Genomic DNA, 19167 nt, shown 5'->3' on the forward strand with positions numbered 1-19167 from the left:
ACATAGTTGAGACATAATCATAAAATAAATGGTTTGTGAAAGGTCACACGATCAGAAATGAGCTCTTCAGAGAGGTATTTGAAAGACAATTTGCTACGAGGAGATACGAATGATGAATGTATGCAGCATCCTCCTGACTCCTAAAATATGTAAAAAGCAGTGCACAAATAGAGTGGGGCAAAAAAGTATTTAGTCAGCCACCGATTGTGCAAGTTCTCTCACTTAAAATGATGACAGAGGTCTGTAATTTTCATCATAGGTACACTTCAACTGTGAGAGACAGAATGTGAAAAAAAAATCCAGGAATTCACATTGTAGGAATTTTAAAGAATTCTTTGTAAATTATGGTGGAAAATAAGTATTTGGTCACTTGAAACAAGGAAGATCTCTGGCTCTCGCAGACCTGTAACTTCTTCTTTAAGAAGCTCTTCTGTCCTCCACTCGTTACCTGTATTATTGGCACTTGTTTGAACTCGTTATCTGTATAGAAGACACCTGTCCACAGCCTCAAACAGTCAGACTCCAAACTCCACTACGGCCAAGACCAAAGAGCTGTCGAAGGACACCAGGAAAAGAATTGTAGACCTGCACCAGACTGGGAAGAGTGAATCTACAATAGGCAAGCAGCTTGGTGTGAAAAAAATCAACTGTGGGAGCAATTATCAGAAAATGGAAGACATATAAGACCATTGATAATCTCCCTCGATCTGGGGCTCCATGCAAGATCTCATCCCGTGGGGTCAAAATGATCATGAGAACAGTGAGGAAAAATGCCAGAACCAGACGGGGGGACCTGGTGAATGACCTGCAAAGAGCTGGGACCAAAGTAACAAAGGTTACCATCAGTAACACACTACGCCGACAGGGAATCAAATCCTGCAGTGTCCCCCTGCTAAAGCCAGTGCATGTCCAGGCCAGTCTGAAGTTTGCCAGAGAGCACAAAGATGATACAGCAGAGGATTGGGAGAATGTCATGTGGTCAGACGAAACCAAAATAGAACTTTTTGGTATAAACTCAACTCGTCGTGTTTGGAGGAAGAAGAATACTGAGCTGCATCCCAAGAACACCATACCTACTGTGAAGCATGGGGGTGGAAACATCATGCTTTGGGGCTGTTTTTCTGCTAAGGGGACAGGACGATTGATCCGTGTTAAGGAAAGAATGAATGGGGCCATGTATCGTGAGATTTTGAGCCAAAACCTCCTTCCATCAGTGAGAGCTTTGAATGGTTGACCATATACTTATTTTCCACCATAATTTACAAATAAATTCTTTGAAATTCCTACAATGTGAATTCCTAGATTTTTTTTTCACTTTCTGTCTCTCACAGTTGAAGCGTACCTATGATGAAAATTACAGACCTCTGTCATCATTTTAAATGGGAGAACTTGCACAATCGGTGGCTGACTAAATACTTTTTTGCCCCACTGTATGCCTCTGAACTATTTGTTTATTTTACTGTACCACCAACCCATAAACACATAGCAACAACAACCTTCCTCACCACATTTGATTCAGCTTCCTGCAGCTTTGCCTGTAGCTTCTGGATCTCTGCGTTCCTCTCATCCAGCGTTCTTTGCAGGTGCTCTCTGTCCTCCTTCAACCAGGCACTCACAGAGGCAGAAGCTCCTTGAAACGTTGCCTTCTTATCACTCTCCCCTACGTCTTCTTCGTCCGATTGGGTCTGCATGGAGGCACTAGTCTGGCAGGCACACTTGTTGATTCTGGCCAGTTCCGTCTGCTGTGCAAACTCTACTGACATCTGTACTATGGCCTGTCAGGTAAGAGGAAACAATGTAAAATATATCTTACTCTGGAAGCAATGTTGTAAGTTGCACAAATTGTAGTTCAGAATTCCAGCCGCATACATCTTCTAGACTGGTTGTCCTTAAAGGGGTCAATGGTGAGCTGGAGCCTATCCCAGCTGACCTCAAAAAGAACACCAGTCAATCACAGGGTATATACTGACAACCATTCACTGTTACACCAACAAGCAATTTAGAGTCCCAATTAACCTCTGGTGTGTATGTAAAAGGGAATGAAGTACAAGGTAAAATCCAATGGGAGCACAGGGATATTATGCAACGATGCACCTGTCACTATATACTGTCCACGAGGGATGTCCCGACAAACATTTTTGGCCTCAGATTCGATCTGATACTTCGACAATAGACTGTAGAACTGAGAATGTTTTTTGCAAGTAATTAAAGTAGACACAATAATGTGTGCAACTGTGCAATATGTATTATTGGTTGCAATTTTTGTGGGGTTTTAGTTGTGCTATGCTTTTGTTGACGTTTGTACAAACAGCGCCTCTGAAGTGGCAGCTTGGTGCATCAGCTTTGCGATCTTTTGAATGTATTTTATGACCTTTGGTTCTTAAATGTTTCCCTCTTATTTTCATAACAAACTGGCGCCGCGGATTGCCGCCACAGTACTGCACTTTCTCGCAGATGTTGCGTTTTTCTTGTTTCTTCCATTGAACAAAGAGAACACAAATTCTTTGTTGGACGGCGTGGCGCAGTGGAAGAGTGGCCGTACGCAACCCGAGGGTCCCTGGTTCAATCCCCACCTAGTACCAACCTCGTCACGTCCGTTGTGTCCTGAGCAAGACACTTCACCCTTGCTCCTGATGGGTGCTGTTTAGCGCCTTGCATGGCAGCTCCCTCCATCAGTGTGTGAATGTGTGTGTGAATGGATAAATGTGGAAGTAGTGTCAAAGCGCTTTGAGTACCTTGAAGGTAGAAAAGCGCTATACAAGTACAACCCATTCATCATTTATTTAACATACATGGCCAATAAATCTGAATGTGATATCACATTTTTATAAAGACTATCTTACTACATTTAGAATGTTGTAGTATTGTTGTAAATCCGGTAATGTATCAAATATGTGGTATTGCATGCTACATACAATTATTTTCAACAAAATAAAGTGGCTAGTGCACAACAACTAAACGAAAGCTAAAATTATTATTGGCTCCCATTCATGTCATTTGGGTTTCGCCCTCAAAGCCTTCCTGCCTGAGTTTAGAAACAATAACAACAAAAAATGTTGTAATCAGAACAACAAGAAACAGAAAAACATTGATCAAGTTGCTTTAGTGTTGTTTATATACTGATCGTATACCAGTATTACATTCAAGCTTTAGCGGTTAGCTTCTTGTGTTGTCCTGCTCGGTGTGTGTGTCGCGTTCTAAGCCATTATTTTTCCTCAAGTCCTCCAGTGACAATGTTACTTGAAAGAGACTCGGTTATTTTTCCACCTTGGTGTTGAGGATTAATATCCTAGGAATGGCATTGCAGTGTAGGTAGACAACACGTTTGTTGCAGCTCGCTTTCATATTTGAGCCGGTGTTCTAGCAAGACATGCACCCTCCTGGGATTCATGTAACTCCTGCATTTGTAACAAGGAATAAGGACATGTAACTGTGTCTTCATGGGTGTGCATTCTTTTAGATAGAATCTTTCATGAGAGTACAATCATTAGCTATGTAAACACTGGGACACAGCTTGCTTTTTCCTCTTGCCATTGATCTTTTATCAATGGCGCTTCGTACCAACCCACTTGTTACGAGCATGAATTGATTAACGTGGACCCCGACTTAAACAAGTTGAAAAACTTATTCGGGTGTTACCATTTAGTGGTCAATTGTACGGAATATGTACTGTACTGTGCAATCTACTAATAAAAGTATCAATCAATCAATCAATCAATATGTAGACACAATGTGCAGGTGAAAGTCTCTCTCTATGCAGATGACTTCCTTCTGTATGTCTCAGACATCTTTGTCTCTGTCCCGGCTGCCTTAAGTACTCTCCAAGCTTTTAGACATGTGTCTGGTTACAAATGGAACAAGGGTAAAAGTGAAATATTTCCTATAAATTCTGCTGCTAAGAAATATCCTCTGCACAATTTTCCCTTAAGAATTGCCTTGCAAAGTTTCACATACTTGGGTGTCCAGGTCACACATACGCTTGCAGAGCTTCATAAATCTATTTTGTTGCACTGTTGTCCAGAATCCAGAGAGATTTTGATTGCTGGTCCTTCCTTAATTCATCTACAGTGGCCTGTCTCAACTCTGTTAAAAGGAATGTACTACCGCGATTTTCTGACTTTTTTCTCCTTACAGTAAGTCCTTATTTCGTAAATTATATAGATTTTAGACTTCAGTTAGAATAAAAAGATTCTCAGGTTACATAAACAATATTTACAGAGACCCAAATCATCAGGAGGATTAGCACTACCAAACTTTAGGTTTTACTACATGGGCCACCAAGATTAGAATTCTTAAAATTGTCAGCAAAATGAAGCATTTCATCCCCCTTCTTTATGGCTGGTTATGACAGCTAACTCAACTAAACCACTATCTCTTAGGGCTCTGTTTCACTCTCTCATCCACTATCTAATTTCCGCATACAAATAATCCAATAGTGAAAACCTCATTCAGAATTTGGGTTCAGTTTAAGCGCTATTTTGGTTTATAGACTAATTCTAGTTGCACCCACCACTGCCCACCATACTTTTCCCCCTCTGTTGTCGAAATTGAGGATCAACAACATTAAAGATTTATCCATTGCCTATTTCCAGCCACTTTGTGGTAAATTTTTACTTTCTAATCAACACTTTTTTAGATATCTACAGATCCGCAATTGTGTTTGTAATACTTTTCCCAGGTTTCCAAATGTACCAACTGACACAGTTTTATATGCTTTTTTGACACAACTTCTGACTTTAAAAGGATCAATTACACCTTTTTACGATCAAATGTTTTATTTACGCCCTGAATATCTGAATTCAATTAAGACACTTTGGGAGGGTGACTTAGGTGTGACCTTATCTGAGGAGAACTGGACAGAGATTAAGTAGAGTGCATAAGTTTTTTTACTTGACCAAGAAAAAACATTTTCAATACATGGTATACCAAGGTCCGGCTTGCTAAGATGTTTGATGGAATAGCCGGTGTTATGTGATCGGTGTCAACAGTCTCAAGCAAACGTAATGGATATGTTGTGGCTTTGCCCATCTCTGTGCAGTTATTAGACTGAAATTTGTAATACTTTGTCTTTGGCAATTGGCGCAAAAAATCGAACCGAATCCTCTAATTGGACTATTTAGTATGGCCCCTCTGTCTTCCTCTCTTAGCAAATCCACAAAGAACTTGGTAGCATTTACTACTACTACTGGCTAGAAGACTCATTGTGCTAAATTGGAAGGCTACAGCACCTCACTGCTACACTTGCTGGATTAGAGATATTATTTACTTCCTTAAAATGGGGAAAATTATGCTCACATTGAACAGTTCTTTAAAGTTTTGGGAGGTATGGGGTGGTTTCCTAAAATAGGCAAAAGAGACTGATCTCAAATTTAACCCCGATTGAAAAGTAATTGAAAGGTAGCTAATTGATAAGCCTTTTGTCTGCTTTTATGTATTGCTGCACCGTGTTGGGGACATACAGGAGTGCAGTTGTTTTGGCTTCTTGTCAATATTAGCCTGTACTTATTGGACTAATGCATGTTTTTTTTAGAAAAAAAAAATTGTGGATTAAGAACATTTGACATGTGTTTACTTGTATTGCTGTACTGTATATGTAAAAAAAAAAAACAATAAAAAATGATTAAGAAAAAAAAGGCCAATATCGGCCTCCGATCCCATCCGGTTACATATACTATACGTCTATGTCTACACATCACTGGCTCAACTGTCCATGCATGAGCATTCAGTTCTGTAGCAAATAATCTCAATAGCTGAAAGTCACTAAAAATTGAGGAAAATATCATTAAAACTATAAAGCCTGATGAAACTTGACATAAATGTGTCAAAGGGTATTTTCCATGTACAATTTAAAGGGTTATAGCTTGATGAAACATAAAAAATAAATAAAATTTCATAAAGACGTGTAAGTGTCTCAGCACAATTTGGATCATATTTGGTTTGGGCTTTTAAACCTGTAAAGGCACATTAAAATGATTAAACTAACAATGGAAAAATACTAAACTATACTGTTTATATGACAAAAACTGTTAGACAAAAAGTTACTTGGCAGAGGTAATGAGAAAGTTCCCTACCTTGGCAACTTCCTCCTCCACGCTCTCCTGCCCTCTTCGTCCCTCCTTCTGGCTTTGCCCTGGTGTCCTCTCTCCTGCACTCTCTTCTCTCAGCCTCCTCAGCTCGCTGCTGTGCTGCTCTTTGAGCACGGCAACTTCATGGACATACTTGTTATACAGTGCTCTCCTCAGCGTCTGCAGCTGCGCACTCAAGCCTGTAGACCTTCCTTGCCAGCTAGAGCCGGAAACCCACTCGAGGAGTTGTTCATCGGTGAGGTCCTGCACGGGGACGAGAGCATGACTATTAAGAGATATGGCAAAAACAAAAACAAGTCATCTGTACTGTAGCAAAACCCCGCCCACCCTTCTCCTCCGGATCAATAGACAAGGTTATTCTCTTCCTGCTCTAGGGTTATATTACTTGAAGATGCATTCTGCCCAGAAAAACTGTCTTGTGATGAATCACCAGAGTTCGAGCTTGAGGAAGTTTTGAGGATGGATGACAAAGAGAGCCATGCAAGGGAGATGGGCGCTCTATCCACGCGAGACTGCATCCTACTTTGAGGCAGCCGCCAAACACCAGGGTATGCGCGCTTGCTTCAAAAGCGACACGCAATACAGGCGGATTATGTAACTTCCGACCCTTTTAATCATTCGATATAGGACAGTTCATCCTGCTGCTTCGGGAGCAAAAAAGGGTGGAGGGGTTGTGGCGGGATTTAGGGCACACTCAGCCCTACAGGCAACTTTGCCCACTCACACTTGACTGTCAGACTCTCTTAATGCAAGTACGCCAATCAGCTCGTAGTAAGACGTAATGATGTGACATGTCTGATTTAAAAGTGGGCAAAAAATTATGTAGCCCAAACCTTTAGTTCCTCATTGTGGAGTTTCCTGCACTCTGTTCCACTTGAGATGCTGAAAACAAAAAACAACACATATGTTAGATATGACATAAGCAGCCTATGAGTACTAAGCTATTTTCTTCTGGGATAATGTCTTCTTTTCAGGGTATTTTTTCTTGGTTTTGCAATTTTACAGCACATAAATGAATAAACTTTATATGTTTGTGTTTATGTAAGCTACCATTTTTGTAGGGCTGTTGCCTTTATGCTGCCGACACCGGTACAGATCATCCATGAGTAAGATCGATCGAAGTCGATTAATGTATTAGCTGTTATTAGGGGTGTCAAATTATTGTGTTAATTGCAATTTATTAGTTACGGTCATATTTAGCGGACTATATATTTTAATTGCGTTAATTTAAATGTTCACTCTCCAACGGTGTACTTGAATTTCATTAATCCAATTCACCTTACTTATATAGCGCAATTTAAAAACAATACAAGTTTCACCAAGTGCTGCAAGGTAGAAAATACACATTTATACTAAGATAAAACTAGAAACAGTGTAGCGCATTAAAAAAAAAAAAATCAAGTTTAAAGAACAAATCCATAAAATAAAATAGACAAACCAAATAACATCAACATTACATAATATAAAAGTAGTAACAACGTCTTACTCTGTCACTACACTGGCCGGTAAAGCGTGCGATGTTAGCGGTTTTAAATAGTGAGTATAGGATTAACAAATAGTTTTAAATGTTAATAATACACTTAAATCCATTTTAGAAGTGTGTTTATAGCTTGTATGATTTTCAGTGTTGTATTGTTTTAGCAGTAAACAATTTTTTTGGGCTGCAACGTGCATCCATCTACTTACATGAGCTATGGAGAAATAGCCTCACTTCCGGGTGTGTTTTGTCCCACATTCATCTGACGATATACTAATATAACATATGTGTGCATCAGTATAGTGATTTATGACATGCAAAATATATATAAAATTAAAGAATGTTGTTGTAATTACCCGTGGGTGTCGTAGGGCGCATGCGCATCTCCCGAAGGACGAAATAAAATCATAAGTAAACAGCTTCATGTTTCATCGTTTAATAGGGTTAAAACATAAAACAATGTTGCACATTGAAGTACGCGTATGAGAATTGACAGTCAGGAAAAATAATAAAAGCCAACAATTAAAATGATCAACCTACTGTATATAAAAAATATATTGTGAGGATTTTTTGTTGATGTCGTTTTATTATCTTATTTTGTGGTGGTCCATCCATCCATCCATTTCCTACCGCTTGTCCATTAAGGGGTCGCGGGGGGTGCTGGGGCCTATCTCTGCTGCACGTGGGCGGAGGGCGGGGTACACAAGTTGCGACCTCATCGCAGGGCCAACACAGATAGACAGATAACATTCACACTCCCATTCACACACTAGGGCCAATTTAGTGTTGCCAATCAACCTATCCCCAGGTGCATGTCTTTGGAGGTAGGAGGAAGCCCGAGTACCCGGAGGGAACCCACGCAGTCACTGGGAGAACATGCCAACTCCAGACAGAAATATCCCGGGCCCAGGATGGAACCCAGGACCTTCGTATTGTGAAGCACACGTAATAACCCCTGTGCCAAACCGTGCTGCCCTATTTTGTGATGATGACCAATGACATTAATGATGTTCACTGTGATTGACTGGTCCGTTTTATTTCTTTTATCTGAAGTGCAGGGATAGCAATAAATTCAACATTCAATACTTACATTTGTAACAAAAGTGTTCTATTTTTTATGTATTTGCTTCAACACTTTATGTGAACCTCAAGCCTTATTTCACTACTGTATTTTTAGGTGTAAATCTATATACTTTTTGATCTGCCACAATATTAAATTTTAATGAACATACCTCAAATGTAGGGCTTTTGTCTGATTGATTAAATAATTACATATGATAATTAATTAACCTAAATGATTTATCACTTGACAGCAGTAGTTATATTTTAGCAAAAATGAGGGCTGTCAAACAATTAAAATATTGAAACGCAATAATCGCATTGCTCATAGTTAACTCAAAATTAATCGCAGATAAGTATAATTTTTTATCATTAATAAGTGTCATTTTCAAGGGGGGTGGCTTCCTATTGATGCATGACAATGTTTAACCTTCTCTATTAATTAATAATATATAATATTGAGCCTGCTAATCATTCTGTAATTGATTACTTGACCAGAACAAGAATTTACACAATATTTTAGCCAGCCAGAAACATCCACCCCATCTGCCCCCATATTCCTAAACTGATTTACTAGCATTTCTTTAGGTGCATATATCATAGAATAAAATTACAAAACATCTCTGACAAAGCATGATTGTAATGTAAAACATTTTTATTTTGTTAATGTCAGAGTTTCCCCTAGATTGCCAAAATACCTGTGGCGGTAGGGCATAGTTAGGGCGTAGTCGACATGACGTCATCGCAGGATTTGCTATGATGCACATATTCTTTAAAAAGGGATGTAAATATACATGTAAAACAAATTTGTTATTAAGGATAGTATGAACATATATATTTTTCTTACATATAATTTTGTTCTATTTTTGAACTCTTGCAGCTTATTGTACTTTGTTGAGATTTTTTTGGGGGGGGGGGGATTTCTCCAATCCTTTTAGTCACTTTTTCTGTAAAAAAAAAAAATAGATTGGCCACAAATCTAGCATCTATTTTTGGTGTTATTGGTGACTGTTTAGGTTCTGTCGCGCCATGTCCGTAACGCAAAGCGAGCCGCAGAGAGCCTGACATCACACTTGCTTCACGTTGCTGGGAGCCTCTCTCTCTTTAAAAGCCGCCAGTGTCATCTTAAATTGTGCACATCTCGTAAATATTAAAGTACAACCACAGCGCGGACACGCTGCCTCCGCATTTACCTTACATTCACCTTATTGCACTTTACTGGTTAATGACATGTATCATTTCCACTGCCCACTGTCAGTTTGTTTTTTCATAGCTGCTTAGTGTAGTAGAGGCGGGGAAGGTTTTTCTTGTAGGGAGGAGAGGATGCGCACACCCTGTTTAGAGGGATGCTCTAGCAGGGTGGTTTGTGTGTCCGGCAAGTTTATCTTTTTATTTATTTATCTATTATTACTTAAATTTATTTATTCATTTTGAGTTCTACCAGTTTTGCGTTGTTGTATTTTTGCAAATTTAATGCTGGCATTTTGCTATATTACCTAATCTGACAACGACATCCGGTGGGTGTGGCATTAGGTTCACTAGGTTTAACTAAGTTAATTATATTTATACAGTGCTTTTCTGTAGAGAAAAAGCACTCGTGAATCCCATCATTTACATCTTTAAAATAGATGGATAGATAGATAGATAGATAGATAGATAGTACTTTATTGATTCCTTCAGGAGAGTTCCTTCAGGAAAATTAAAATTCCAGCAGCAGTGTAAAAAGTTGAGATCAATTAAAAAAAAGTAAAAAGTAAATAATGGGGGTTTAAATGGAAACAAAATAGAGAAATATTACAATAAGAATAAAAAATAAAAAGCAACAATGGGAATAATAATATAACAGTAAAATAAGAATATAACAAGACAAAGTAGGCAGTAGTGACCATGTTATGAAAACATATTGCACTGTAATTGTTTTGCATCCCCTGTCATCCTAGTACCCCCCGCCCCCCGCCCCAGAGAGGAGTTGTACAGTCTAATGGCGTGTGGGACAAAGGAGTTTTTGAGTCTATTAGTCCTGCACTTGGGATGAAGCAGTCTAGCACTGAACAGGCTCCTCTGGCTACTGATAACGCTATGCAGAGGGTGACTGGCATCATCCAGGATGCTCACTAGTTTGTCAACAGTGCTCTTCTCTGCCACCGTCACCAGTGAGTCCTGTTTCATTCCGATTGTAGAACCGGCCCGCCTGATCAGTTTCTCAAGTCTGGAGCTGTCCTTCTTAGATGTACTGCCCCCCCAGCACACTACCATGTAGAACAGAACACTGGGAACCACAGACTGGTAGTACATCCACAGGAGTTTTCTACAAGGAGTGCAGTCTCCCGAGGAAGTACAGCCTGCTCTGTCCTTTCTTGTACTGGTGGTCCATGTTAACAGTCCAGCCCAGCTTATTGTCCACCCAAACCCCGAGGTACTTGAATGAGTCCACGGTCTGTACCTCAACTCCCTCGATCACAATAGGTTGTAACCGTGGACTCGACCTCCCAAAGTCAATGACCAGCTCCTTGGTCTTTGATGGATTGAGTTGCAAGAGGTTTGTGTGGCACCAGACAACAAAGTACCTCACCAGGTTCCGAAACTCCTCCTCTCTGCCGTTCCTGATGCACCTGACGATGGCTGTGTCATCCGCGTACTTCTGGATGTGACACAGCTCTGAGTTGTAGCAGAAGTCAGCGGTGTACAGGGTGAAGAGAAGAGGGGCCAGCACCCTTCCCTGCGGTGCTCCGGTGCTGCTGATCACAGTGTCAGACGTGATGTTCTTCAGTCTGACGTACTGTGGCCTGTCGGTGAGGTAGTTCGAAATCCAGGCAACCAGGCAGGGGTCCACTCGCATTTTGTAGAGATTGTCCTGAAGGACTGGATGGTATTAAAGGCACTCGAGAAGTCCAGGAACAGGATCCTCACAGTGCCATTTCCCTTATCCAGGTGTGAGTGGGCTCGATGCAGCAGGTAAAGGATAGCATCCTCCACACCAAGGCCTGCCTGGTATGCAAACTGCAGGCTGTCCTGGGCATGTTGCACCTGTGGTCTGAGGAGGCTGAGAAAGAGCCACTCCAATGTCTTCATTAGATGAGAGGTGAGCGCCACTGGTCTGTAGTCGTTCGGCTCACTGGGGCAGTTATTTTTGGGAACTGGAACGATGCATGACGTCTTCCAGAGGGTGGGCACTCTTCCCAGCTGCAGTGCCCGTTTAAGCTACATTTAAACCAGTGTGGGTAGCACTGGGAGCAGTTGGGTAAAGTGTCTTGCCCAAGGATACAACAGCAGTGACTAGGATGGTGGAAGGGGGATCCATCCTGGAACCCCTCAAGTTGCTGGCACAGCTGCTCTACAAACTTGGCCATGCGACCAGGGGACTTAAGGGACCTAATAATCCTATCAAAGTAAGGTGCTACACCATCTTTGCCATATGTGGGCTAATGTCTTCCTTCTGAAGGAGACTCATCTTAAAGCTCCAGGCCACTGGAAGTTGAGAGGAGACCGATCATTCATTCTTTATTTGTGGGTGAGGTTTTCTGCTATTCTGCTGCAAAAAAATTCCTTTTGTAAATCTTAAACATTTCTGACCACAATGGGAGGTTTGTTATCGTCACTGGCAAGATTTTAAACACTCCTGTAGTTCTTTTAAATGTTTATGCCCCCAACTATGATGATGACATCTTTTTCAAACGCCTTTTCTGAACCTCTCTGATTTGTCAATGTGCTATTTAAGACTGGGAGGAGAATTTCAACTGTTGGCTTGATCCCCAGTTATTTCACTCATTATACAAAAGGTGTCTACCTTCAATAAGGTAAGGTCTTTTATGCAGGAATTTCTGTATCAGATGTCTGGCGCTTTATGGGTCCTATTAAAAGGCAATATTCATTCTTGTCTCACGTCCATCAAACCCTTCAGCCAAATTAATTACTTTTTAGTTGATAACAAACTACTTTCATCTATACCTACATGCAAAGACAATGCAATTGTTACTTCGGGTCATGCTCTAATTTTAATGGATATACGCTTTAAAAACCTAACAACCACACATGCGCCGTGGCGTTTTAATAAACGATTACTATTAAATGAGGACTTTGTGGATTTTGTTCACGTTAAATAGATTTCTTTATACTCTTGAGTAAGACCCCGTCGGCCTCTGTGTTCTAGGAGACGCTGAAGACGTACAAACCCCGTTTCCATATGAGTTGGGAAATTGTGTTGGATGTAGATATAAACGAAATTCAATGATTTGTAAATCCTTTTCAACCCATATTCAATTGAATGTACTACAAAGACAAGATATTTGATGTTCAAACTCATAAACTTAGTTTTTTTTCTGCAAATAACAATTAACTTAGAATTTCATGGCTGCAACACGTGCCAAAGTAGTTCGGAAAAGGGCATGTTCACCAGTGTGTTACATCACCTTTTCTTTTAACAACACTCAATAAAAGTTTGGTAACTGAGGAAACTAATTGTTGAAGCTTTGAGAGTGGAATTCTTTCCCATTCTTGTTTTATGTAGAGCTTCAGTCGTTCAACAGTTTGGGGTCTACGCTGTCGTATTTTACGCTTCATAATGCGACACACATTTTCAATGGGAGACAGGTCTGGACTGCAGGCGGGCCAGGAAAGTTACTGCACTATTTTTTTTTACGAAGCCACGCTGTTGTAACACGTGCTAAATGTGGCTTGGCATTGTCTTGCTGAAATAAGCAGGGGCATCAATTAAAAAGATGTTGCTCAGATGGCAGCATATGTTGTTCCAAAACCTGTATGTACCTTTCAGCATTAACGGTGCCTTCACAGATGTGTAAGTTACCCATGCCTTGGGCACTAATGCACCTCCATACCATCACAGATGCTGGCTTTTGAACTTTGCGTTGATAACAGTCTGGATGGTTCGCTTCCCCTTTGGTCCGGATGACACGAATATTTCCAAAAACAATTTGAAATGTGGACTCGTCAGACCACAGAACACTTTTCCACTTTGCATCAGTCCATCTTAGATGATCTCGGGCCCAGAAAAGCCGGCGGCGTTTCTGGATGTTGTTGATAAATGGCTTTCGCTTTGCATAGTAGAACTTTAACTTGCACTTACAGATGTAGCGACAAACTGTATTTAGTGTAGGGCTGGGCGATATTGCCTTTTTTTTTTAATACCGCGATATTTTTAGGCCATATCGCAATATACGATCTATTTCTCTGTATTTTGCCTTAGCCTTGAATGAACACTGGATACATATAATCACAGCAGTATGGTGATTCTATGTGTCTACATTAAAACATTCTTGTTCATACTGCACTAATATATGCTACTTTTGAACTTTCATGCAGAGAAGGAAATCACAACTAAGTCAATTTACCAAAACTGTATTTATTAAAGTTATTAGCAGGTGTATTTTCAAATGATGCTACATATTAGCAGTAATGCTACTTTTGGTAGCAACGCTTGTGCCCCACACATGACAAATTAAAGTTGTCTATTCCACATATTCACGCTTGAAGCCGAACCACCGCCAGACGATGGATCCCATGCTGTTTTTCTAGGGATTTAATTCTTTCTTCATTTGTTACGAGATTCGCACCTTCTTTCTCTTGCAACAACCCGCAAGCATCACAGCTAATGTTAGCCACGCCGCTACCTCTCTGCTGGGCGAGGGCGTTTACGTATGACGTGACAGTATGTGACGTATGTAAGAATGTGCGCCTGCCTGTCTGTGGGAAGGAGACACAGGAAAGAGCGAAGAGAGCCTGTAGTGTAATGCCCGCAGCTAAAAACAACTGTGTGAGAATGTCTATTTGAATATTACGATATAGTAATTTTCTATATCGCACAGAGACAAACCCGCGATATATTGCGTATATCGATATATCGCCCAGCCCTAATTTAGTGACAGTGGTTTTCTGAAGTGTTCCTGATCCCATGTGGTGATATCCTTTAGAGATTGATGTCAGTTTTTGATACAGTGCCGTCTGAGGGATCAAAGGTCACGGTCATTCAATGTTGGTTTCCGGCCATGCCGCTTACATGGAGTGATTTCTCCAGATTCTCTGAACCTTTTGATGATATTATGGACCGTAGATGTTGAAATCCCTAAATTTTTTTGCAATTGCACTTTGAGAAACGTTGTTCTTAAACTGTTTGACTATTTGCTCACGCAGTTGTGGGCAAAGGGGTGTACCTCGCCCCATCCTTTCTTGTGAAAGACTGAGCTTTTTTGGGAAGCTGTTTTTATACCCAATCATGGCACCCACATGTTCTCAATTAGCCTGCACACTTGTGGGATGTTCCAAATAAGTGTTTGATGAGCATTCCTCAACTTTATCAGTATTTATTGTCACCTTTCCCAACTTCTTTGTTACGTGTTGCTGGCATCAAATTCTAAAGTTAATGATTATTTGCAACAACAAAAAAAAATGTCTATCAGTTTATACATCAAATATGTTGTCTTTGTAGCATACTCAACTCATTTTGGGTTGAAAATGATTTGCAAATCATTGTATTCTGTTTATATTTACATCTAATACAATTTCCCAACTCATATGGAAACGGGGTTTGTGCATTAGACTTGTAGAAGATAATCTCTTATACAAGTTATGAGAAAAGACTGGAAAAATAAATTGATTAGGCTGACACATTGCATATCCTCACTCGGCAACTTTTACGCTGTCTCTCAAAACCCACATGTTTACAAGGAAAGGCTCTCTCTAAGGTCAAAACTGAGTATTCTGACATCAGATCGCGTCACTGAACATGGTGATAATGCAAGCACATTATGAGTGCATCAGTTACAGCAGATTTCGGCATCCCATTATATTACACATACTCAAACTATTAAGGCGTAACCACTCATGACCTTGAGATAAATGTATTTAAATGTATTTTAAATCCCATCTTAAAACTCATTTGTATACTTTAGCCTTTAAATAGACCCCCTTTTAGACCAGTTGATCTGCCGTTTCTTTTCTTTCTCTTCTGCCCTCCTCTCTCTTGTGGAGGGCAGAGGGTTGTGAGTTTTTCCTTGCCCTTTTGTGGGCTCTGAACCGAGGATGTCGTGGCTTGGCGGCCCTTTGATTTAGGGCTATATAAATAAACATTGATTGATTGATTGGTATTTAAGGATTTTTTTATACATCCCTTTACTCGTCTGCTCAATGTTCTACCCCTTTAGTTCATCAGTCCGCTGTGATGGATTTGGGGAGACCAGTCACTGCTGCAGAACTAAAGGTTGCAGCATTATCACTACAAAGCAGCAGATCTCTGGAACTGAATGGGTGCCCCCGGTCCATCTTTGTGCACTTCGTATCGCCTACTAGCCTGTTGAATGTGGATTTGAAATTATTGTGTAATCTGCTAGCTTTACATCTTGACACCATTCTTCCTTATATTATAAATACAGATCATTCATCCATTCATTTTCTCCCGTTCGTCCCTCTCAGGGTCGTGGGGGTGTCTGTAGCCTATCCCAGCTGATTATTGCAGATCAAACTGGGTTAATTAAAAAAAAAAGCACTTATTTTCTACTCTTTGACATCTTTTCAATACATTGTATAATGGGCCTGCTTCCAACACCCAAGAGGCATTGATATCACTGCATGCGCTAAAGGCTTTTAACAGGGTGGAGTGGGATTATTTATATTATGTCCTGGAAAAATTCGGTTTCGGTAATAATTTTATTTCATGGGTTAAACTTCTCTGTTTATCCTCGGTTGCCTCTGTCAGGACAAATAATATCCGATCAATACTTTTGCCTCTGTCGTTCTAGGCGGCAAAGCTGTCCTCTCAGCCCATTGCTTTAAGTTCTTGCCATTGAGGGTCTGTCAACAGTGCTTTTCCACAACCCGCTTATTACAGGTAGGCACAATATGCAGGTGAAAGTATCTCTCTACGCAGATGACCTCCTCATATTTGTTTCCAACCTTTCCGTGTCAGTCCCGGCCGCCCTGGGTAGTTTTCAAGCTTTTGGTCATGTGTCTGGTTACAAATTGAACTTAGGTAAAAAAATATATATATATACATTTCCTATAAATTATGCTGTTAAAAAATATCCTCTGCACAATTTTCCCTTTAAAAGTTCCTCGCAATGGTTCACATACTTCGGTATGCAGGTTATGCGAACGCTTGCAGCTTTGTTCCGCAATGTTCATATCTGTTCCAATTCATACCACTTTTTCTCCCTCAGTCCTTCTTTTGTAAATCAGATTAGGTCAGATTCTTGACTAAATTTGGAATAAGTAGACAGACAGGTTACGTAAACAGTATTTGCAAAGACCCAAATCAACGGGAGGTGTTGAACTAATTTTAGATTTATTTACTGGGCCACCAATATTAGAATTCCTAAATATTGGCTGCAATATGGAGTCAATCTCAACTAAACTAGTTTCTCTTGGAGCTCTGACTCACTCTTCCATTGACTTATCTACCTTAATCGTAAAAGCCTCATTCAAAATTTGGGTTCAGTTCAAGTGCTATTTTGGTATACAGACTATTTCTAGTCTGGCACTCATCACTGCTAATCATGCTTTCCCTTCCTTTCTTATACATAGGGCTTTTTTAAGGCGGTCAAGACTGGGGATCAACAACATTATTATATACATTATATATATATATTGTATACATTGGCAACAGTTTTACCTCTTTTTTTTAGCAACTATGTAATACATTTGCACTCCCTAAGCAACATTTCTTTAAGTATCTATAGAGTCGCTGTTTTGTTCGCAACACTTTCCCAAAGTTCACAAAATTACCGACTGACCGTTTTAGATGTGTTTTTGACATCACTTCCAACTTTAAAAGGCTCAATTACACCCAATTTTATAAACAAATCCCAGTCTTTGAGTATGAGTCTGTCTGAGGATAATTGGACAGCGATCTTAAGTAGAGTTTATATCCATCCATCCATTTTCTACCGCTTATTCCCTTTCGGGGTCGCGGGGGGCGCTGGCGCCTATCTCAGCTACAATCGGGCGGAAGGCGGGGTACACCCTGGACAAGTCGCCACCTCATCGCAGGGCCATAGAGGTTATAAGTATTTAATTTGTGCTAGACACAGCCTTATTCAAACAAGCTAATACAGGGGTCATCAACGCGGTGCCCGCGGGCACCAGGTAGCCCGTAAGGACCAGATGAGTCGCCCGCTGGCCTGTTCTAAAAATAGCTCAAATAGCAGCTGTGGAGAAGCGGAGCCGACGGTCCGACAGAGAGGCATGGCACGCTTGAGCCCAGCCCAAGATGGCGGCGAGGAGGCGGGGATGGCGAGCGAGCGGCGATGCGGGGCGTGCCGGGAGTGACGCCACAAACAAGATCAGGTGTGTGGATCGCGCACCTGTTCACGATTAACGTATCTCCTCTCGCTGTATAACAGGGGAGAAGGAGGAGAGAACGGGGCTGGTGATGGCGAGAAAAACACATACAACGACGAAGACAAGGAGAGGCGGACTGAAGTACGGGCTGCTGAAAAGCAGATGGTGGAGCGAGCAGCAGAGGGAGACGGGAGACGCAGCGGAAGAGCGACCCGACCGCAGACAAGCTTGTGTGGGAAAATAAAGCAAGTCAAACCTGCTCGAAGTCATGTCCTTCCTTGGTGGTCCATGGAACCTGCAAGACGACGGCGTGAGTCTGTCACAGCAGCACTTACCAGTGAGCTGCCTCTATTTTTTACATTTTATTTATTTACTAGCAAGCCGGTTTCGCTTTGCTCAACATTTTAAATTCTAAAAGATACAAAACTCAAATACAATTTGAAAATCCAAGAAAATATTTTAAAGACTTGGTCTTCACTTTTTTAAATAAATTCATTAATTTTTTTACTTTGCTTCTTATAACTTTCAGAAAGACAATTTTAGAGAAAAAATACAACCTTAAAAATGATTTTAGGATTTTTAAACACATATACCTTTTTACCTTTCAAATTCCTTCCTCTGCTTTCCTGACAATTTAAATCAATGTTCAAGTAAATTAATTTTTTGATTGTAAAGATTAATAAATACATTTTGATTAAATGTATTTATTCTTCATTTTAGCTTCTGTTTTTTCGACGAAGAATATTTGTGAAATATTATGATTAAAATTAGAAAAATATATATTCTGGCAAATCTAGAAAATCTGTAGAATCAAATTTCAATCTTATTTCAAAGTTTTTTGAATTTATTTTAAAAATTTTGTTCTGGAAAATCTAGAAGAAATAATGATTTGTCTTTGTTAGAAATACAGCTTGGTCCAATTTGTTATATATTATAACAAAGTGCAGATTGGATTTTAACCTATTTAAAACATGTCATCAAAATGATCTATTTCTTGTGAGAAATCTTTAAGATGATCAGTGTTTCCACAAAGATAAATATCATTAATTATTAATAATAACATAGAGTTAAAGGTAAATTGAGCAAATTGGCTATTTCTGGCAATTCATTTAAGTGTGTGTCAAACTGGTAGCCCTTCGCATTAATCAGTACCCAAGAAATAGCACTTGGTTTCAAAAAGGTTGGTGATCCCTGAGCTAATACATCACACTTATTATACCAAGGTCCAATTAGCGAATATATATGATGGCCTACCTG

The 19167-nt window shown here is 40.1% G+C and overlaps 1 protein-coding gene across 6 annotated transcripts in view; it reads right to left on the reverse strand.

Annotated features, from left to right (window-relative positions):
* akap9 (A kinase (PRKA) anchor protein 9) overlaps positions 1 to 19167 on the reverse strand; it is a 108134-nt gene that overhangs the window by 44577 nt on the left and 44390 nt on the right. For all 6 annotated transcript variants that reach the window (XM_061897538.1, XM_061897539.1, XM_061897537.1 and 3 more), the window contains 3 exons: positions 6920 to 6968; positions 6072 to 6329; positions 1506 to 1775 (listed from right to left, as the gene is read on the reverse strand). In XM_061897538.1, coding sequence (XP_061753522.1) covers positions 1506 to 1775; positions 6072 to 6329; positions 6920 to 6968 — 577 coding nt within the window. The remainder of the gene's footprint in view (positions 1 to 1505; positions 1776 to 6071; positions 6330 to 6919; positions 6969 to 19167) is intronic.

The sequence above is a fragment of the Nerophis ophidion genome, linkage group LG04 (assembly GCF_033978795.1).
Source record: "Nerophis ophidion isolate RoL-2023_Sa linkage group LG04, RoL_Noph_v1.0, whole genome shotgun sequence".
In the NCBI taxonomy this organism is placed as follows: domain Eukaryota; kingdom Metazoa; phylum Chordata; class Actinopteri; order Syngnathiformes; family Syngnathidae; genus Nerophis; species Nerophis ophidion.